The 23,843-nt window shown below is 36.9% G+C and overlaps 1 protein-coding gene across 1 annotated transcript in view; it reads left to right on the top strand.

Moving 5' to 3' along the window:
* The window catches only part of EPHA6 (EPH receptor A6), a 1,103,076-nt gene that overhangs the window by 189,574 nt on the left and 889,659 nt on the right, over positions 1–23,843 (top strand). The window contains 1 exon segment of the mRNA XM_003410340.3: positions 19,579–20,242. Within this exon segment, the coding sequence (XP_003410388.1) occupies positions 19,579–20,242 (664 nt within the window).

The raw sequence follows: 23,843 nt of genomic DNA, 5'->3' as shown, positions 1-23,843 counted from the left end.
ATTTAGAAATACAATACCAATCCAAATACCAACAACATTCCTTAAAGAGCTGAAAAAACTTATCATTAACTTCATATAGAAAGGGATGAAGCCTTGGATAAGTAAAGCACTGTTGAAGGAGAAGAATAAAGTAGGAGGACTCACACTACCTGACTTCAGAACATACTATACAGCTACGGTAGTCAAAACAGCCTGGTACTGGTATAACAACAAACACATTGACCAATGGAACAGAATTGAGAACCCAGATGTAAATCCATCCACCTGTGGTCACCTGATATTAGACAAGGGCCCAAAGTCCATCAAATGGAAAAAAGACAGTCTTCTAACAAATGGTGCTGGCAAAACAGGGTGTCCATCTGCAAAAAAATAAAACAGGACCCATACCTCACACCATATACAAAAACTAACTCAAAATGGACCAAAGACCTAAATATAAAGCCAAAAACCATGAAGTTCCTAGAAGAAAAAATAGGATCAACGCTAGAGGCCCTAGTACGTGGTATTAACAGGATACAAACCACAACCGACAACACACAAGCTCCAGGGGATAACCTAGATAACTGGGATCTTCTAAAAATTGCACACGCTTATCAAAAGACTTCACCAAAAGAGTAAAACTGAGACTGAGAAAAAAATTTTGGCTATTACAAGTAAGACAAAGGTCCAATGTCTAAGATCTACAAGAAAATCCAGCACCTCTACAACAAGAAGACAATCTAATTAAAAAATGGGCAAAGGAAACAGACGCTTCACCAAAGAAGACATTCAAGCAGCCAACAGGCACATGAGGAAATGCTCATGATTTCTAGCCATTAGAGAAATGCAAATCAAAACCACAGTGAGATACCATCTGACTCTGGCATTACTGGCATGAATCAATAAAACTGGAAATAAATGTTGGAGAGGCTGCGGGGAGATCGGAACTCTTATGCACTGCTGGTGGGAATGCAAAATGATAAAACCATTTTGGAAAACAACATGGTGCTCCCTTAGAAAGCTAGAAATAAAAATACCATATGATCCAGCAATCCCACTCCTAGGAATATATCCTAGAGAAATAAGAGTCGTCATACATATAGACATATGCACACCCATGTTCATTGCAGCATTGTTCACAATAGCAAAAAGATGGAAACATCCTAGATGCCCATCAACAGATGAACGGATAAACAAACTGCGGTACATAAACACAATGGAGTATTACGCAACGATAAAGAGCAGCGATGAATCTGTGAAGCATCTCATAACGTGGATGGATCTGGCGGTCATTATGCTGAGTGAAATAAGTCAATCACAGAAGGATAAATATTGTATGAGACCACTACTGTAAATGCTCATGATACAAATAGAAACAATCTTTGATGGTTACGAGTGAGGGGAGGGGTAGGGATGGAAAAACACTTAGTAGATGATAAGTGGAAACTTTGGTGAAGGATAAGCCAGCACACAATATTGGGGAAGCCAGCACAACTTGTACAAGGCAAAGTCATGGTAGGTCCATAGACACATCCAAACACCCTATCGGACCGAATTGTTGGGCTGAGGGCTGCGGACCCATGATCACAGGGAATATCTAGCTCAACCGGCATAGCATCGTTTATAAAGAGTGTGTTCTACATTCTACTTTGGTGAATTGCATCTGGGGTCTTAAAAGCCTGTGAGCGGCCATCTGGGATACTCCACTGTTCTCACCCCTTTGGGAGCAAGGAAGAATGAAAAAAATTAAAGATTCAAGGGAAAGATTAGCCCAAGGGACTAATGGACTACATCTACCACTGCCTTTACCGGACTGAGTCTGGTACAGCTAGATGGTGCCCGGCTACCACCACTGACTGCCCTGACAGGGATCACAGTCGAGGGCCCTGGACAGAGCTGCAGAAAAATGTAGAACAAAATTCTAACTAAAAAAGAAAGACCAGACTTGTTGGCCGGACAGAGACTGGTGAAATCCTGCAAGTATGGCCCCTGGACACCCTTTCAGCTCAGCAATGAGGTCACTCCTGAGGTTCACCCTTCAGCCAAAGATTGAACAGGCCCATGGAACAAAACAAGACTAAAGGGGCACACTGGCCCTGGGGAAGGGACTGGAAGGTGGGAGGGAACAGGAAAGCTGATAACAGGGAACCCAGGGTTGAGAAGGGAAGGTGTTGATATGTCATGGGGTTGTTAACCAATGTCATAGAACAATGTGTGTACTTACTGTTTCATGAGAAACTAGTTTGTTCTGTAAACATTTATCTAAAGTACAGTTTTTTTAAAAAAGTGCTTTAACCACCCCCCCAAAAGCAGATACATACACATTCATCTTCTTACCTTAAATGAGTCTCTACAAATTTATTTTACCCATTACAAGTCTGTAATAAGAAACAGTCTTCTCCAGATTTCTGCATGAACATTGAGCTTCTGTGTCCCCAAAAACTCCATCAGACTTTTCCTTGTCATATTGTTCTTGTTAGTTGCCATCAAGTTGACTCCAATTAGTGGTTACCTTATGTAACAGAATGAAACTTTGCCAGATCCTATGAAATTACTTGACTTCTACTTCAGTGGATGTTGATTGTTGATCCAAGGTCAAAGAAATTGTTGACAGCTTGAATTTTTTTTTTAATTTATTTGTTGTGCTTTAGGTGAAAGTTTGCAAATCAAGTCAGTCTCCCATACAAAAAACCATACACAACCCACCATGCACTCCCAGCTGCCCTCCCCTTAATGAGATAGCATATCCCGCCTTTCCACCCTGTATTCCCTGTGTCTATTCAACCAGCTCTTGCCCCCCTCTTCTTTCTCATCTCGTCACCAGACAGGAGTCGTCCTCGTAGTCTCACGTGTCTACTTGAGCCACAGAGTTCACTCCTGACCAGCATCATTGTCTGTCTTATAGACCAGGCCAATCCCTATCTGTAGAATTGGTTTCGGGAATGGTTCCAATCTTGGGTTATCAAAGGGCCTGAGGACCACGATTGTCAGGGTTCCTCTAGTCTCAGTCAGACCATTAAGCCTGGTCTTTTCATGAGAATTTAAGATCTGCATCCCACTGTTCTCCTGCTCCATCAGGGATTCTTTCTTGTGCTCTTTCTCAGGGCAGTAATCAGTGGTAGCCAGGCACCATCTAGTTCATCTGGTCTCAGGCTGATGGAGTCTCAGGTTTATATGGCCCTTTCTGTCTCTTGAGCTCATGTTTACCTTGTGTCTTTGGTGTTCTTCATTCTCCTTTGCTCCAGGTGAGTTAAGACTAACTTATGCATCTTAGGTGGCCACTTGCTACATTTAAGACACCAGATGCCTCTCGCCAAAATGGAATGCAGAATGTTTTCTTAATATGTTTTGTTACGCCAGTTGACCTAGATGTCCCCTGAAACCATGGTCCCCAGACCCCCATTCTTTCTACTCTGGCCTTTGAAACTTTTGATAGTATTCAGGAAACCTCTTGCTTTTGGTTTAGTCCAGTTGTACTGACTATCCCCGTGTTATATATTGCCCTTCCCTTCACCTAAAACAAATTTTTTTTTTCTACTATCTAGTTAGTGACTATGCCTCTCCCTCCTTCCTCACCCTTGTAACCATCAAAGAATATTTTCTTCTGTGTTTAAACTTTATCTAGATTTCTTATAATACTGGTCTTAATCCATATTTGTCCTTTTGCAACTGACTGATTTCACTCAGCATAATGCCTTCCAGATTCCTCCATGTTATGAAATGTTTCATGGGTTCATCATTGTTCTTAATCGTTGCATAGTATTCCATTGTGTGAATGTACCGTAATTTATTTATCCGTTCATCCGTTGATGGGCACCTTGGTTGCTTCTATCTTCTTGCTATTGTAAACAGTGCTGCAATGAACATGGGTATGCAGATATCTGTTCCTGTGAAGGCACTTATTATTTTAGGGTGTATTCCAAGGAGCGGGATTGCTGGATTGTATGGTAGATCTATTTCTAGCTTTTTAAGGAAGTGCCAAATTGATTTCCAAAGTGGCTGTATCGTTTTACATTCCCACCAGCAGTGTGTAAGTGTTCCAGTCTCTCCAAATTCTCTCCAGCATTTACTATTTTGTTTTTTGGATTAATGGCAGCCTTGTTGGGGTGAGATGGAATCTCATTGTAGTTTTGATTTGCATTTCTTTAATGGCTAATGATCGTGAGCATTTCCTCATGTATCCGTTAGCAGCCTGAATGTCTTCTTTGGTGAAGTACCTGTTCATATCCTTTACCCGTTTTTAAATTGGGTTATTTGTCTTTTTGTAGTTGAGTTTTTGCAGTATCATGTAGATTTTAGAGATCAGATAATGATTGGAAATGTCATAGCTAAAAACTTTTTCCCAATTTGTAGGTAATTTTTTTACTCTTTTGGTAAAGTCTTTGGATGAGCACAGGTGTTTGACTTTTAGGAGCTGCCAGTTATCTAATTTCTCTTCTGGTTTTTGTACATTTTCAGTAATGTTTTGTATACTGTTTATACCATGTATTAGGGCTCCTAGCATTGTCCCTATTTTTTCTTCCATGGTCTTTATTGCTTTAGATTTTATACTTAGGTCCTTGATCCATTTTGAGTTGGTTTTTGTGCATGATGTAAGGTATGGGTCTTGTTTCATTTTTTTTGCAGGTGGATATCCAGTTATCGTTGAAGAGACTGTCTTTTTCCCATTTAACAGACTTTGGGCCTTTGTCAAATATAAGCTGCTCATATGTGGATGGATTTATGTCTGGATTCTCAATTCTGTTTCATTGGTCTATGTATCTGTTGTACCAGTACCAGGCTGTCTTGACTACCATGGTGGCATGATAGGTTCTAAAATCAGGTAGTGTGAGGCCTCCCACTTTGTCCTTCTTCAGTAATACTTTACTTATCCTGGGCTTCTTCCCTTTCCATATGAAGTTGATGATTTGTTTCTCCATTTATTAAAAAACTGCGACTGGAATTTGGATTGGGATTGCATGGCATCTGTAGATTGCTTTGGGTTGAATAGGCGTTTTCATAATGTTGAGTTTTCCTACCGTGAGCATGGTATGTTTTTCCACTTATATAGGTCTCTTGGTTTCTTGTAGTAGTGACTTGTAGTTTTCTCTGTATAGGCCTTTTACATCTCTGGTTAGATTTACTCCTAAATATTTTATCTTCTTGGGGGCTGTTGTAAATAGAATTGATTAGGTGATTTTCTTTTTGACATTCTCTTCGTTGGTGTAGAGTAATCCAACTGATTTTTGTATGGTTATCTTATATCCTGATACTCTGCTGAGCTCTTCTGTTAATTCCAGTAGTTTTCTTTTGGATTCTCTAGGGCTTTCTGTGTATAAGATCATATCATCTGCAAATAGAGATACTTTTACTTCTTCCTTACCAATTTGGATGCCCTTTCTTTCTGTTTCTAACCTAATTGCTCCGGCTAGGACCTCCAGCACAATGTTGAATAAAAGTGGTGATAAAGGGCATCCTTGTCTGTTCCCCATTCTCAAGGGAAATGCTTTCACACTCTGTCCATTTAGGATGATGTTGGCCATTGACTTTGTGTAAATGCCCTTTATTATGCTGAGGAATTTCCCTTCTATTCCTATTTAGCTAAGAGTTTTTATCATGAATGGGTATTGAACTTTTTCAAATGCCTTTTTTGCCTCAATTGATAAGAGTATGTGGTTATTGCCTTTTGTTTTATTTATGTGTTGGATTACACTGAATGTTTTTCTAATGTTGAACCATCCCCAGATATCTGGAATGAATCCCACTTGGTTGTGGTGAATTATTTTTCTTTATATGTTGTTGAATGCTATTGGCTAGAATTTTGTTGAGGATTTTTGCATCTAAGTTCATGATGGATATTGGTCCATAATTTCCTTTTTTGTGGTGTCATTACCTGGTTTTGCTATCAGGGTTATGGTGGCTTCATAGAATGAGCTTTAGAGTATTCCATCCCTTTCTATGCTCTGAAATACCTTTAGTAGTAGTGGTGTTAACTCTTTGAAAGTTTGGTGGAAGTCTCCAGTGAAGCCGTCAGCACCAGGAATTTTTTTCATTGGGAGATTTTTAATTACCTTTTTGATCTCTTCTTGTGTTATGGGTCTATTTAGTTGTTCTACCTCTGTTTGTGTTAGTTTAGGTAGATAGTGTTTCTAGAAATTTGTCCATTTTTTTCTAGGTTTTCAAATTTGTTAAAGTACGATTTTTCGTAGTATTCTGTTATGATTCTTTTAATTTCAGTTGGGTCTGTTGTGATATCTCCCATCTCATTTCTTATTCAGGTTATTTGCGTCTTCTCCTTTTTTATTTTGTCAGTCTTGCAAATGGCTTATTGATTTTGTTAATCTTTTCAAAGAAGCAGCTTTTGGCCTTGTCAACTCTTTCAATTTTCTGTTCTTTCATTAAATCTGCTCTAGTTTTTATGATTTCCTTTCTTCTGGTGCCTAAGGATTTCTTTTGTCGCTCTCGATTTGTTCAGATTGACCTCTGAGCACTGCTTTATCTGTGCCTCAAAGGTTCTGATGGGAAGTGTTTTCATTCTCATTTGATTCTATGAATTTCTTTATTCTATCCCGAATTTCTTCTATAGTCCAGTCATTTTTGAGCAAGATGTTGCTCAGGTTCCATGTTTTTGATTTCTCTTCCCTGTTTTTTCTATTATTGATTTCTAGTTCTATGGCTTTACAGTCAGAGAAGATGTTTTGTAATATTTCAATGTTTTGGATTCTGTTAAGGCTTGATTTATGACCTAATATGTGGTCTACTCTAGAGAATGTTCCATGTGTGTTAGAAAAAAAAGTATACTTGGCTGCTGTTGGGTGGAGTGTTCTGTATATCTATGAGGTCAATTTGGTTGATTGTGACATTTAGATTTTCATGTCTTTGTTGAGCTTCTTTCCGGATGTTCTGTCCTTCACTGAAAGAGGTGTGCTGAAGTCTGCTACTATCATTGTGGAGCCGTCTGTCTCACTTTTCAGTGCTGTTAGAGTTTGTTTTATGTATCTTGAAGCCCTGTCATTGGGTGCATAAATACTTAATATGGTAATATCCTTCTGGTATTATTGTCCCTTTAATCATTATATAGCGTCCTTCCTTATCCTTTGTGGTGGATTTAACTTTAAAGTTTGTTTTGTCAGAAATTAGTTTTGCCACTCCTGCTCTTTTTTGATTGTTCTTTTCTTGATAGATTTTTTTTTTCCATCTTTTGAATTTTAGTTTGTTTATGCCTTTTAGTCTAAGGTGTGTCTCCTGTAGGCAGCATATAGACGAATCTTTTTTTAATCCATTCTACAGCTCACTGTCTCTTTGTTGGTTCTTTAGTCCATTTACATTCAGCATGATTGTGGATAGTTACAAGTTTAGTGCTGTCGTTTTGATATCTTTTTTTCTGTGCTTGTTGTTGACTGTTCATTTTTCCACTTAATTTTTTTGTGCTGAGTAGTTTTTCTTTGTAAATTTGTGTTGTCCTCTTTTTCATTGTTGTTGATTTTGTTTTGGCTGAGTCTTTATGTTTTTCTTGTATTTTATTTTGATATGTAAGATTGTTAGTCTCCTTTGTGGTTACCTTATTATTTACCCCTATTTTTCTAAATTTAAACTAAACTTTTATCTCCCCGTATTGCCTTGACTACTTCTCCATGTGAAAGATCTATGACTACATTATTTAGTCCCACTTTATTGATGTAATGTTGTTATCTTTTACATAATGACATCGCTGTTTCCCCGTTTGGAGCACTTTTTTTTATATCTTGATTTATTTTTGTGATTTCTGTTTTAAGGTTCGTATCTGGTTTCTCTGTCCTTTATTCTTGTTTTGGGTTGTTATCTGATGTTATTTATTTTCTAGCTAGACAACTTTTGTATTTCTTGTATTTTTGGTCTGGTGTTTGCAAATTCCCTAAACTTCTGTTTATCTGAAAATGTCCTAATTTTACCTTCATATTTGAGACACAGTTTTCCTGAATATATGATTCTTGGCTGGGAATTTTTTTTTCCCTTCAAGGCTTTGTAGATGTCATCCCATTAGCTTCTGGCCTGCATGGTTTCAGCCGAGTAGTCTGATCTTATAACTGACTCTCCTTTGTAGGTGACTTTTCATTTATTCCTAGCTGCTCTTAAAATTTTCTCTTTATCTTTGGTTTTGGCAAGTTTGATTATAGTGTATCTTGGTGATGTTCTTTTGTGATCTACCTTGTATGGGGTTCAGTGAGCATCTTGGATAGATATCTTCCCATCTTTCATGATATCAGGGAAGTTTTCTGCCAACAAATCTTCAACAGTTCTCTCTGTATTTTCTATTCTCCCTCCCTGTTCTGGTACTCCAGTCACTCATAGGTTATTTTTCTTGATAGATTCCCACATGATTCTTAGGGTTTCTTCATTTTTTTTTCTTCTTTTATCTGCTTTTTCTTTGAGTAGATTGTTGGCAAGTGCTTTATCTTCAGTCTTGCTAATTCTGACTTCCATTTCCTCCATTCTGCTCCACTGACTTTCTGCTGAGTTGTCTGATTCTGAAATTTTGTTGTTGATTTTGAATTCTGATTGCTGCCTCTCTATGGATTCTTGCAGCCTATTAAACTTTTCATTAAGGTCTTGAAGAGTCTTCTTAATTTCTTCAAATGCTTTATCTGTGTTCCTTGGCTTGTTCTGCATTTTGCGTGATCGCCTTCCTGATCTCTTGAAGAGTTCTGTATATTAATCTTTTGTATTCAATTTCTGGTAAATCGAGGAGGACTTCTTCATTCAGAAGAATCCTTGATTCTTTGTTTTGGGAGTTTGTTCAAGCAGTCATGGTCAACTTCTTTATGTGATTTGTTATCGACTGCTGTCTCCGAGCCATCTATCAATTACTGTATTAATTTATTTTATGTTTGCTCACATTGTCCTAGCTTCTTGCTTTGTTCTGTTTTGATATACCCAAATAGGCTACTTGAGTGAGTTAACTTGATTTTTGCAGCCTTTGAAACACTAATGTCCTGTCACCAGATGGCTAGAGCTGTTATCAGGTATATGAGCCTAGGAGTCCATTCATTATTCTTGTATAAATTCAGCTCAGGTGTCCAGGGAGTCAGTCACCAAGTGTGTGGTGCAGGCTTTCACCTACAGTCTTAGAGGAGCAGTGGTGATTGGTGTATGCACAGGTTTCTGGTTGTAGCTGGCTGAGGGGTGTCACACTTTGAGGAAGGCAGGGGGCTGACAACCTTACCCTGTCTGTGAGGAAGGTGCATCCCTGTTCTCTAGGGTGCACAGGTGGGTGGGCTCTGCAGCTGTACCATAGGCACCCAATGCTTTTAACTGTAAGGACTGGGAGACACCACTTATCCTTGGACCCCTTTCATGGGTAGCTAGGTGGCGCGGGTGGAGCCACCAGTCCTCAGGCCCCAGATGTGGGTAGATGAGGACCCTGTTTAATAGGCAGAGTGGTATCAAATGCCAGCCTCTCCACTGCACAGCTGAAATGGGTAAAGTCATACCTCAGGCACATTCACCCTTGCAAATGTAACAATAAGAGCCTAGCTGCTGAAATGGGGCCAGCTGGCTCCATGTAGGGGTGGAAGACATTCAAAGTCTGTGGATCTCTTGTGCCTGGACAGGAGCCGCTTCTGCTCTAAGTTTCCAGATTAGAGAAGTTGGCAGATTATTTTTCCCCCATTTTGTTAATTAGTTCCTTCTCCAATGCCTGGAGAATGGCTCAGGAAGTGCAGTAGGACCTACCTCAGGCCCAGGGAAATCGACCGTCCCTGAAGCCAGCTCGAGGAAGGGGGAGGAGGGATCAGATAGATGAGAGAGAGTTTTTCCAAAAGGTGGAGATATTAGATCTGTGTGGTAAATTGGGCAAAATCGCTTATCTTGTGCTGAGAATGCTGTTTTTTCTCTGATTTTGGATGTGTGCATAGATTCTGTGCTGCAGGCTCGGCCCTGCCACAGTCATGCCAGGAAATCAGGGCTGCACCACTTCACTAGCTTTCTTTTCTGAAGTGACCATGTCCTGATGAAAGCTACCACCAGCCCCGCTGCAGTCACACCAGGGGAACAGGGCTGAGGGACTCCAGCTCCTACCATTTCAGGTCCGGCAACTCCTCGCTGCTTCTGCACTGTCTCTCCCTGCCCCTGCCACTCAGTCCAATTTCTTAACTTTGCCTTTGATGTTCAGGGTTCCTAGCTTGTCTTATATATAATCGATTCACTTGTTTTTCCAGTCTTTGTTGTAAGAGGGACCTCCAGAAGAGTCTGACTATTCTGCCATCTTGGCCCTGCCTCTATGTTTTGTATATTTGTGAAGTCCTATGGAAACTACCATGGGATTCAGTATGCAATATTGTTGAACGTAAGACAAAATAATAAAGAAGGATATTTGCCATCTCTTTACTGTAGAAATACTCAAATGTGATATTTGTGGCTTTACTAATTAAGTAAAAATCTCAATGTTTAAGGGTATCACTTATGGCCTTCTGACATTCAAAAGATGGATTCCATTTAAGAATTTCTTTTCATAAAGATATGACAATTTTTTATGGAAGGAATCATTGCCTTTTAATGGAAGTTATCTTCCTATAATATTTCTGATTTTGTTAATAGGACAAATCCACCAAAAATAATACATGTAATTTTAAAACTAACAGTCTTGGCCTCCAAATATAGCACTGAGTTTTTCCTTTTTTTTTTTCATTAAATATCTTTGTAGTGCTAATAAAAAAGTTTTATGTTTGCCCAAAGTGATATATAAATGTATCTGTATATGATGCATTTTCATGCTTCTTATTTTATTCTCTGAAACTAGTTATCATTTAAATGCAGAGCCTTCACTTTTCTTCTGCAAAAACAGCTTTATGTTATTAACTACATGCCTAACAGCAGAATTCAGGGCACTAATTTTCTAAGTTTATGTCAGCATACATATTGACTCAGAGTGAATATTTAAGTGGTTCAGAGGAAAATATCACATTAGAATAAGAGGGCCTCTTAATAAGCTTTTCTTTGGTAGAGAATATTAGATGCTTATCTGGGTGCTTCCTCTGTGGTTTTGGAGCCTGGTGGTACAGTGTTTAAGAGCTTGGGTGATAACCAAAAGGTGGGCAGTTTGAATCCACTTGCCACTCCTTGGAGACCCTATGGGGCAGTTCTACTCTGTCCTATAGGGTTGCCATGAATGTTTTTATTTTTGTTTTTATACTTTAACCACTTCAGGGTTACATAATGAAATGCCTATGCATATTCAACAACTTTAGTTTACTTGGCTTATAGAAGGTAAGAGGAAGAATGTTTGGGAAAATTTAGATATGAGTCATTTTACCAAATGAAGGCTTCTCTTCATTTTCAACCATTCTACCTTGTCATTCTTACAATGACGTGGAAGGAGATTTTCTTACCTCCTTGGCTCCCTTTCCCATTTAAATTTATTTTATCTTGAGCCACATATTACAAAACACTTGGGAACAAGTTATAAGAAACCTGACTAAGAATTCTGGATTTATGAAGATTTTATTTGTTTCTTCATTTTATTTTTAATCTACCTATAGATTGTCTTTAGTTTTAAAAATCTAAATAAGAATAAGAATAGACTATCTTAGTACTTTATAATTACTTTATAATCGCTTTAAAATCACTTACCAATGTAATACTGTATGTGGGTGAGGATGAGTTTTTAGAAAACCGATAGGTTTTCATAGCTCTTTGTATTTCCTATCACTTCTAAAAACATTCACATTATATGGACTGCCCAAGATATCCACTAAACCAACCAAAACCCAAACTCATTGCCATTGAGTCGATTCCAAAGATATCCACTAAAAAACTCATTGCCGTCAAGTTGATTCCAACACATAGCAACCCTATAGGACAGAGCAGAACTGTCTCACATGGTTTCCAAGCAGTGCCTGGTGGATTCAAACTGCTGACCTTTTTGGTTAGCAGCCATAACTCTTAACTACTATGCCACCAGGATATCCGGTTTGAGAAATATTCTTAGGTGCTGTAAAGCCGTATGCTATCGGCATACACAATTGGGAACTTCAGTCCTGCACCACAGATGTCCAGTTGATAAAAGTTCCTGTCCCTATTTAAAACAAACACCTAACTTGCTCTCCAGCTTTGAAGTATTGAAATGTACATAAGCCTGGTAACTGTAGAAATTACGTGATGACAATAATCTAAACTGTCATTAGTTCTGTTACTAAGTTTGTTAGCTCTTTCAGCTGCTTGCATTTACATAATAGGTCCTGAGCTTGAAATAATACAACTCTGAAAGCTCCTGTTTTTTACATTTTTAATTAATATTTTTTATGTAAGACAAAATATCAACATATGACAATTTCCCAATATATAATGTAGTAAAGAGTTCAATAAAGCAAAAGTCAGATCCTATATGCTTCTGCAGAGTAGAATATATCTTGTAAACTATGTCTGTTCTTTTGGCCTGGATGACTAGAATAGAGAAGTTTTCTGTCTTATGGTCATTTATGATCCCTTTTCTTTGGATTAAGGAGTGGATAGATGAATTACAAAGTGTTGGATGGGGAAGTTTTGTCATTTGATGTGTTTACTCAATGAATGGTTTTAGGTAAGCAAGAATCAGTTGATTTTCAAAGGTTTCTTTCATACGCTTCAAGGGCACCTTCTAGGTAATGATTCCTGGGACAACTATTTGTATATTGAATATGCCAACAATTTTTCACAAATATTAACTCATTTGGCCCTCATCAACCCACTAAAACAAGACAGTTATTTTCATTTTCATGTTATTGGTAAGAAATCTAATACCTCAGAGTAAAGTAATTTTGCAGTGTCACATGGACCAAGTACTGGAAGCAGACCTTCTAACTCTCCACACCTGATTATTTCCACTGTAAGTTTTGAAGATTATATCTCATTTTGTAACCAAAATTCAGACGGATATTAAATTCCATTTTGTAGAACCTGCATGCTGGGTAATAAGTGAAAGTGGTAAGAGACTGTCCACATGGGATTGCCAATTTGGGGATAAAGATTAAGTATTGGTACATACAGTGCAAAAAATTGTAATGATATTTATTTATTTATTTCAAGTAAGCATAATTAGGTGAGACCTCAACTCAATGAGGAACAAAATAATTTTCTGGTGGAATTATAATGAACACTAACAGAATACCAAAAAGCAGAATGAGACTATGTTCAGGGGGTCTGACAGGTGGATTAAATCAATGAGAACTTTAATTGGTATTATTATGATATAATTTCAAATTCTATGTGTGTACCATGGCAATAAGGAGCCCTGGTGGCACAGTGGCTAAGCACTCGGCTACAAACCAGAAGGTCAGCAGTTCGAATCCACTAGCCAGTCTTCGGGAGAAAAATGTGGCAGTCAGCTTCCATAAAGATGAAAGCCTTGGAAACCCTATGGGGCAATCCTACTCTGTCCTGTTGGGTTGCTATGAATCGGAATTGACTTAACAGCAGTGGGACTGTAGCAATAGACTACTGAGCAGGTAAATAGCCATATTGGTCTTGAGACCTACATCCTGGCAACTGTTTGTAGGATAATGATACTTGTTTACCTAAAACTTCTCATTGAGCAAGACATGCCAAATGGCAAAACTTTTCCATACATCACTTTGTGATTCATCTATCCACTCCTTAATCCAAAGAAAATTGTGCATAAAATTATCGTAAAACAGAAAAAAACTTTGATCTACTCATTCAGGCCATAAGAACAGATGTAGTTTGCAAGATGTATCTACTCTGTAGAAGCATATGTAATCCAATTTTTCCTTCACTGAGCTCTTTACTACGTTGTATATTGGTAAATTATTTTATATATTGGTGTTTTAAGTCTTATAAAATTAAAAATACATAACTTTAAAAAAATGTGAAATTGAAGAGTTAGATTATTTCAGGTTTAGTGCTTATTGTATAAAATCACGAATTGACCTCCTTAATAGCAGAACTAATGACAGGTTTGATCATTGTCATCCTGTAATTACAGTTTACCAGCCTTATGTATATCTAAATATCTCACAGCTGGAGAACAGGTTATATGTTTGCTTGTTTTTAACAGAGGCAAGAAATTTTTTCCACTGGATATACATGGTACAGGGCTATATGTATCCCCATGGCTTAGTGGGTTATATATTAATTTCTAGTCACTCCCCTCCCTTTGCTTTATTGAATCTTAAAAATATTTTAAGGTTCAAGTCAAGTCCCTTCCTCTTGGTCAGGCCTCCCAAACCACCCCAGTTTATGAGTGTTGCTGTTCTTTGAATATTATATATACTGTTCAATTGTTACTTACATTCAAACCTGTTATCAGTTATGTTTTCATAATTTTTAACCAAAGGGTATTATAATAAGTCCAATGAGAGTGAACCTTACATCCTGTTTCTTCATTTCCTTTTTGGAATTTAACACATAATTTAAATTCACTAAATATTGTTGATTGCTTGTTAACGCATAATCAGTAGGGTTCATAAAGTACTTCCATGAGGTAAAAGGTATTTTGAGGTAAAAGTTTATATTAACAGCTGAATAATAAAATATATGGGATAAATATCTGAGAATATTATATTTACTACCTCTTTGATATTATAGAGGAACTGCAGCATCTCACATTCCAATTGGATATTTCTATCATAACCATCTTTAGACTTGGCAAGAGGAGCCTCGGATATATGGCTAGAGGTTTACATTGTGTTGTCCATTCCTTTCTCTGACTGTGCCTCTTATCATAAACCTCTGACCTTGAGGTACTAAGTAGATATTCTACCTAGATTTCGTGCTTCCCTTCTGTACCACATTGTAGGTACCCTAGTTCCCAGAGTTCATTGCTCAAATGGTTCTGTCATGGATTGAATTTTGTTCCTCCAAAATATGTGCCACCTTGGTTAGGCCATAATTCCCAGTATTGTGTGGTTGTCCTCCATTTTGTGATTGTAATTATATGTTAAAGATGATTATGGTGGGATTGTAACACCCTTGCTCAGGTCACATCCCTGATCCAAAGTAAAGGGAATTTCCCTGGAATGTAGTCTGCACCACCTTTTCTCTTAAACCAAAAAAAACCAAACCCAGTGCTGTCAAGTGGATTCCGACTCATAGCGACCCTATAGGACAGAGTAGAACTGCCCCATAAAGCTTCCAAGGAGCGCCTGGTAGATTTGAACTGCTGACTCTTTGGTTAGCAGCCGTAGCTCTTAACCACTGCACCACCAGGGTTCCTCCTTTTCTCTTACAAGAGATAAAAGGAAAGGGAAGCAAGCAGAGAGTTAAGACCTTACCACCAAGAAAGCAGTGCCGGGAGCAGAACGTGTCCTTTGGACTGGGAAGTTCCTGTGCAGAGAAGCCCTTAGTCCAGGGGAAGACTGACAAGAAGGACCTTCCTCCAGAGCCAGCAGAGAAAGCCTTCCCCTGGAGCTGACACCCTGAATTTGCACTTCTAGCCTACTAGACTGTGAGAAAATTAATTTCTTTTTGTTAAAGGCATCCACTTGTGGTATTTCTGCTGTAGCAGTACTAGATGACTAAGACAGGCCACAGATCTTCTTTAAGGAACTTCACGGCTTCAAGCAGGGATCCATCCTCCAATAGGTCTACTGTACCATGTTCTGCTTACCTGAGACCGAAAGAATGGCCCAGGTTATAAGCTCTTTGTAGCAGGGGAGGTGAAGAGCCAAGACATGAGGACTGGGGTGTTCACGTACGTGCATATCTGAAGGCTGTCATGGTACAGGATAAAACTAGAGTCAGGATGGCAATAGAAGTGGGGTTGACTAGGATTAGGGGCCGTATTTGTGTGGATCACCACAGAATGGCATGAAACTCTGAGGAGCTGAGCTGTTCTAAACCTGAATCTGATTTTTCAGGTTGTTGTAAAGGTATCTTTGAAAAGTAGGCAAATGGAACATATTTAAAGTTTGGTTTATTTAAAGAGTGGTTTATCATTTTAAAATATTTAGATACATGCTAAGTTAGCCTCTGTATCTTCATTCTTTCCTTGGACCTCATGATTTTTAGAAGCAGTCTTATTTATTTTAATACTTGTATTGAGTTATATCTTTCCAAAGGACAGATTATGCCTAAATATGATACAATTTCAACATCTGGTGATATTAATATTTTGTAGTGGATTTCATAGTCTTTTAGAGCCTATGACCAATATTGGTTTGAGTGTTTAAGTGAATCAGATTCACATTTTAAAATCTAATTTAATTTACTTTCTGTATTATTGGATAAGATCAAATTTATCCATCATCTGTTTGGACTACTTTTGTACCTTCTTCTAGTTTTGATTTCTTTTTTTTAAATTAGAGAAGAAAAATTATTGTTCATGAAACAGTATCACAAACTTAGGATATGAGTCGTACAACATTTTGTAATTCTTTCTCCTTATGCGTTGTCTTGAGGAGAACCACATTTCTAATTATCTGTGTGTGTTTTGGTACTTATTTATTTCTTGCACTGATCAGCTTTAATTTGGGGAGTGCATGTTATTTTCTCTTCATTCCTAACCCTTCTCATTATCTGCATTTTTCTTCCTTCGCTTTTAAACCCAACATATTTTTTAAAGGAAAATATGGAATATTTTCAGAAATTCTTTTTTTTTCTCTAAAAAAGAGGTAACTTTTCACATTTTCATTAAATTAATCTCATATTTTAGGAGATTTGATTGATGGCTGGAGCATGGATAATAATTTTTAAAGGTATTAAATAATTTTTAAATAAATTAAATAATTATTAAAAATAATTTTTATTAACCTACCAAAATATGGTATAAAGGTATTAAAATAGAATTATTCAAACTCAATGTATTGATAACGTACCTCTATACTCCTTATATTAGCTTTTAAAGGCTGCCATAGCAAATCTGTACCAACTGGGTGGCTTAAAACCATAAAGATTTGTTCTCTCATAGTTCTGGAGGCTAGAAGTTCTAATTTAAGGTGCAGTAGGTGCAGTCAGGGTCTGCTCCCTCCTCGAAAGGCTCTAGTGTGGAATCCTTCTTTATTTCTTTCTAGTTTCTGGGGGTTGCCAGCAGTCCTTGATGTTCCTTGGCTTCAGTCTCTGTTGTGATATGGCATTCTCCCTGTGGAACTGCATCCCAGTGTCCAGATATCCCTCTTCTTATGAGTACACCATTCATAAAGTTTTAGGGCCAAGCCTCATCTAGTATAACCCCATTTTAACTTGGTTACATCTGCAAAGACCTTACATTGAAACAAGGTCACGTTCACAGGTTCTGGGTAAACATGAATTTTGGGCACTATTCAACCCACTGTACTAGATGGGAAAAGAGAAGATGAGGTATAGACAGTGATGATTACATGCATTCCTTGAGAAACAAAATCAATTTGGGGTAGAAATCTAGCCAGAATAAGACTAATCATTAAATGAGTGCCTTAGACGCTCTCTGTGGATAAAATGCTTTGAATTTTTAATATTGATTTTGGCAGTTTTCAGATTTTGTTATTTGCAACCTAGTTCACAGTTATATTTTAATAGTTTGCAGTTTAAATGAGCTATGGTAGCGCTGGTTTAAATTTAAGTGTAATATAAGTTCAATGATGTGCTAGGATGCAAGGCATTTAGACATCTAATTTCATGAGTCTCCAGGAGATTATTGGATCACCCCTGATAAACAATGGGTACAACTGCAAAATTATGTTCATAGTTACAAAGGAATAAATCTTAGGTTTTTTTTTTATGAAAAATAACCTCTGAATTTCAATCAAGCCACTGACAAATGAAATTTTTAGATAGAGATTATTTTTAAGTTTGCTTGGTAGATAATATCAATTCTCTTATTTGTAGAAATTCACAATACATAGTTGAAAGTACTTAGTGTCATTAGTTCTGTAGCCTGTAGAAAGTAGCCATTCTGTTAATTCTGTTGAAAACTGTACTAATTGAAATTCTACTGGCCTTGATTAAGTAACTTTCTGCAGCCAGTTAAAATGAGAAGCTGGAAGCAGAATGTGTTAAATAATCTTATTATAAATTGCTCAATTATGGTATCAAGAAATAGAACACTAATTCACTATAGCAAACAGTTTATAATTTCCAGTATACCCTTATGGAAATGAGAAACTCTGATATAATATCACATTTTCTCTAAAAAGTTCTGAAGTTACCAGAATGTTTTTCATTTAGTGAATATTCTGAATTATAACTATACAAGTACAATATAATTATAATTTAAATATACAATATAAAATCAATTGACTCGATGGCAATGGTTTTTTTTTGACTGGGTTATTGGAGGTACAAAAACTGACAGTACCAATTAATTTCAAAAGACTTTTACTGAACTTTAAAAACGGATAAACAAGGTCTTCCTATGAAATTAAGTAGCAGAATATTTATATGTAGACTCATGGAAGTGAAGATAATCCAATGATCCAGCTCAGAATAAAAGCTAACCTCCTTAAAATGCTTATAACCTGTCAAAAATGCTTGTGACACCTTCTTGTTTGACTCTTCTCTGCCTGTCTGTGCTCATCACCTGGTGTACTTCCTGTGACCACCAGTCATGAATTCCTAATACATACCCAAACGTTCCTGCGTCAGAGTAGTTGAACGTACTGTTTCCTTTTCTCTCAGATCTCCACAAGGTTCACTGTCCCACTTCCAAGACATTGCTTAAATGTTACTACCTCTGTAAAGCCTTTCCTGGCCACTTTATTTAAAATTTAAACTTTTTCTTCTCTATTTCCCCGTGTTATTTTTTCCTGTTGTACTTTCTACCATATTCGTCAATTTACACATTTATGATTTTCATTGTCCCACTTCAGGAGAAGGTGAGCTCCATAAAGGCAGGGAATTTTTGTCCAGTTAGTTTACTATTCTGTAAATGTCTGTGTGTATATGTAAAGAAAACCAAACCAGTTGCCGTGGAGTTGATTCTGACTCATGGCGGCCTCATGTGTTTCAGAGTAGAACTGCGCTCCATAGAGTTTTCAGTGTCTGGTTTTTCAGAAGTAGATCACCAGGCCTTTCTTCCAAGGTGCCTTTGGGTGAATTTGAACCACCAGTCTTCCGATAAGTAGCCAAATGTTTAACCATTTGAGCCACCCAAGGACTTAGAATAGTGCCTGATAAATATTTCTTGAATAACTCTAAGGCTTTTTCTGTGTCTCTTGTAAAAAGTGTCATGCAAATATTTAACTGAATACCAATAAACTGGCCTCAATTTGTAGTACTGAATATCAGGACAGATGGATCACCAGAGTGCATTTGCCATGAATGTAGTTATTTTGATTGGATAGTGGATGCCATGTTACCTTCTTATAGTGTGCCGGAAACGATTTTAAATGTTCTATGCATATTAACTCATTTATGCCTCATAATAACCTAAGAGACAATAACTTATACCTGCTTTACAGTTGAGGAAACTAGAGACGAAATAAAGTTGCCACTGGTCATGCAACCAATGTGCAACGGGGCATGATTCCTACAAAGGAAGGTTGTTTCAGAATGCACCTTCTTAACCAAAACAAAGCTCATTGTTAAATGCCACATTTGCATTGTTGCTTCAAGTAGCTTTACATACATCCTTTGTACTCATTTTTCTTTTGCTAAAATAGAAAATCTGTGGATTAATCATTTCTGTTTAACCACTGGTTCTACAATTTTTTTTTGTTTTTTCCTTTTTTGCAGTGGGATGCCATTACTGAAATGGATGAGCACAATAGGCCCATTCACACATATCAGGTATGCAATGTAATGGAACCAAACCAAAACAACTGGCTTCGTACAAACTGGATCTCCCGAGATGCAGCTCAGAAAATTTATGTGGAAATGAAGTTCACGCTGAGGGATTGTAACAGCATCCCATGGGTCTTGGGGACTTGCAAAGAAACTTTTAATCTGTATTATATGGAATCAGATGAGTCCCATGGAATTAAATTCAAGCCAAGCCAGTATACAAAGATCGACACAATTGCCGCTGATGAGAGTTTTACCCAGATGGATTTGGGTGATCGCATCCTTAAACTCAACACTGAAATTCGCGAAGTGGGGCCTATAGAAAGGAAAGGATTTTATCTGGCTTTTCAAGACATTGGGGCATGCATTGCCCTGGTCTCGGTCCGTGTTTTCTACAAAAAGTGCCCCTTCACTGTCCGTAACTTGGCCGTGTTTCCTGATACCATTCCAAGGGTTGACTCTTCCTCTTTGGTTGAAGTCAGGGGCTCTTGTGTGAAGAGCGCTGAAGAGCGTGACACTCCTAAACTATATTGTGGAGCTGATGGAGATTGGCTGGTTCCTCTTGGAAGGTGTATCTGTAGTACAGGATATGAAGAAATGGAGGGTTCTTGCCATGGTAAGAAAGAAACATTTAATTTTTCATACATTTGAATGATTATTTATTGTAAGGTAAACATGTTTATTTTCAAATAATACATTTTGAATGCTATTACTGGCAGAATTACTTGTAGAAATTCATTTATACAACTAAAGAAATTTTGTTTTTGTTTTTCCTCTCCTGGGAAAGGTATATGCAAAAAAAAACAATAAAATAATTCAGTACTCGGCTACATGTACTTCAGTATCACATTCAGTAAAGTAGTGAAGCTCTATGAATTGCTGGTGTTCATTTATTTTTATAAAGGAAAACAACAGCTGCAACAAAAAAGCAAAGGAGATTTGAAATGCAGACTTCCCTGATAATTACACTTAGGTGGTTTGTAGAGGATATCATATTTGAAGATAGTCTGAAAATAATTCCTTCTTTCATATTGAATTCTAGTAATTTAATAGTACTCAAATAATGTGAAACTGTATTTAAATAAATGAGGCATTCATATATGTTTATTTCAAAGTTTTAAAGTATTGTTTATAAAGCGTTGTATCTTTGGTGGTTAGCTAATGACCTCATCAGAACTTAGTTTATTCTTTGCCACTATTAAATATAACTTCCCAGCACGTAACGCATTAGCCTTTTTCTTTAAATAGTAGTATTTGTATAAGGTCTAATTTGTAGGAAGTATTAACATACCACAATGTTAAGTTTAGAACTACATTTTTTTTACAGTTATGATAATAAAATACCTAAAATGTTTTAGATGAAAGATTTTTCTTTTTATGTGAGTTATTTTTATGAAGGCTTATTCATCTAATAATACACACACACACACTTTTTACTTTTTGATGTATCCTCTGACACAGATCACAAATACCAGTTTGTGTTTGGATTTAAAATGTGTAATCAAAATAAAAAAATAGAAAATAAGTATTGCATGGTAAATGGTAACATACCACGGAAGTTTCCCTATAAAAGGTAAATTGTATCGAATTGAATTTATTGACTGTTTGTTGATGCTATATTCACACTTTTTCTATGTACATAAGGGTTGTGGGTAATATACATAAATTTTTAAGGGTATTGCCTATTTATAAAGCTCTTGGGTTCTTGAATATTGAAAAGTTCACCAGCACCTCCAGTGATGATCGTGTTTGGTCATTTGAGAATGTTTGTGTGAGGAGTCTTTAGACTTATTTTTAATATATATTTTTATGAAGTATGAACTGGCTTTCCTCCACTGTTTAATCATAAAATATGTTTCTTTTGAGTTTACCAATATAGATTGAATCCAAAATGTTAATTCTCCCATAACAAAGATTTAGAATGGAGCAAAAATAAGTCATAAATTATTCACTTGGGTGGGACCTATAAAATATTTTACATTGGTAGATGCTCTAAAAAAAACTTCATGCATCAGTGAGGTTCAGAAGACAAAAAGAGCTGGGGATAAAATATGTTACACACACTAACCCTAAAATTCATAGTTTTATCACATCTTAGATTAGTTAAAAGGTAGACCTGAATGGGCAAAAATATAAATTTTAATAAGTATTTTAAACTTGTTTCATAGTTAATCTAAATTATTTAGATGATTAGCTGTTACTACACTTTTTTTAATGTCATTGACTACAGGATTAAAGGTAGTGACTACCCAGTGGCTCGATGTTTTTACTTTGTATACTCGCTCTGTGAAATTTCGTTCTTATTTATATTCCTTAAAGCTCTCTTGATTGTTGGCAAAGGTGATTTTGGATAGATGATAAACAGCATCACTTTATCTAGACGTACTGCTCCACTCGTCTGTTTTTGTGGGTTGTTAATTATGTTTTAACTGTTGTAGAAACATGAAGGATGGCCACAATGCAAATATCCATCGTCTTTCTATAATGGATAACAGAAACTTTAAGAATTGAGCTTGAAATTCTAAACCTATGGCTTGCTAATGGTGAAACTATAAATAGAGTAGTGGTTATAATCAGCTAATGATAAAAAAGTACACAGAAAAATTTTCAAAACAGGTAAATGTGCTGGGTTTCTTTGAATTCAGAGGTACCCAATTGAATATAATAAGTTACTGGTTACAAACAAGAAGAGTCTCAGAGAGGACCTGAGTCCTCATTTTTAGAGAGGTGTCTTGTTCTACCACCTGTCTGCATTTTAGAGTATTTATTTATGCATGAGTTCTTGATGCTTCATATTGTCCTTTTCTTTCCTCTGATAATAAGTTTTATCTTTGCCTCTGTTGCTTTCAATCAACAACTTAATCTCACAGCCAAATCTCTGAATGACACATAAACTAAATGTCACATTAATTGGAGTTTATATGGATAAACCATAGCCTCAAGCAGTAATATGACAAATGTCATATATCTGGGTCTTCACAGAGTTAAACCCTCTCTCCTCTGTGCTATCATAGCACGTAATTTGTACTAATTTTTAATGTGTCTGTCTCACCAGGGCTGTCAGATAAAATAGATGCAGTAAAGGTTTAGAAATTGATTGATGTGAGTGTCACAAGGCACTTAGAAACGGGCTCAGCTGAGCAGTTAAAACTATTGGTACGCCCATGGAGTGCTCAGCTCTGCTCATCTCTGTGAAACAGGCAGGTTTTCTTCAGAAAGCGTCGCAGTATTTTAGACCTGGAGGACTTAGAAAATATTTTTATTCCTCATTATATAACTCAGAACCACAACGTACTACGTAGAACTTAATTCCCTGGGGCCACTCAGTGACTAATGCCAATTTGAAAACTAAAGCCCACATCTTTCTCAATCTCTCAATCTAGACTTTGCGTGATTTTTCTCTTTCTCTTTCTCTCTCCCCCCCTCCTTCCTTCCTGCTTCTTTCTCTCTTCCTCTTCCTTCTCTCTGGCTCTGTTTTCCTTCTCTTTCTTCCTCCTTCCTCCCTCTCTGCTTCTCTCTTTCTTTCTCGCTCCCCCATCTCTCCCTTCTCCCTCTCCCCTTGTCTGTCCGTCTCTCTTTGTCTCACTTTCTCTGCCCTGGCATTCATGGCCTCACCTTGGTCCTGTAATTTTTCCTGCCTGCCACACACACACAGCAGAGGAGCCCAAGTTATCCGTTATTAATTAGGCTCTTTTTATCCCTTGTTAATTTTCTTGAGTCAAATATGGCCACTCTTAGAACAGTATCAACACATCCATTCTGAAATCCAGGCTTCTGAGAATGATGGAAAAATATGTGTTGTTCTCTGAAAATTGCTGTTAGACATGGTAAATAGGAAAATTTACAGTATGGTTTTAGGGATTTTCATAATTTGCTTGAATCTGAGAACTCTTGATCAGCTATAAAACAAAGAATAAGTTGGTTTAAAATAGAATACACCCATATCTATCCATATTATTCATATCTAATTAATGGTGTATATTTACTTGCATTTAAATAATGTATTATAATATTTTATCCTAAGAGTTGTACTACTGAATGTTTTTGAGATTTTTTTTCTCTGTAATATTGTAAAGGTTTATGTAGATCCAAATTCTAGAAGTACAGAAGAGGGAAGCACTGTTATTCTTGCTGTATCAGGTTTAAACAGACAAAAACATTGTATCAAGAAAATATGCTAAAATTTAAAACCAAACAATTTAAGTTACTGTAGTCGT

The sequence above is a fragment of the Loxodonta africana genome, chromosome 20, assembly GCF_030014295.1.
Source record: "Loxodonta africana isolate mLoxAfr1 chromosome 20, mLoxAfr1.hap2, whole genome shotgun sequence".
Classification (NCBI taxonomy): Eukaryota; Metazoa; Chordata; class Mammalia; order Proboscidea; family Elephantidae; genus Loxodonta; species Loxodonta africana.
The sequence above is the reverse complement of the archived record's forward strand: the minus strand, read 5'-3'. Positions and strand labels throughout refer to the sequence as shown.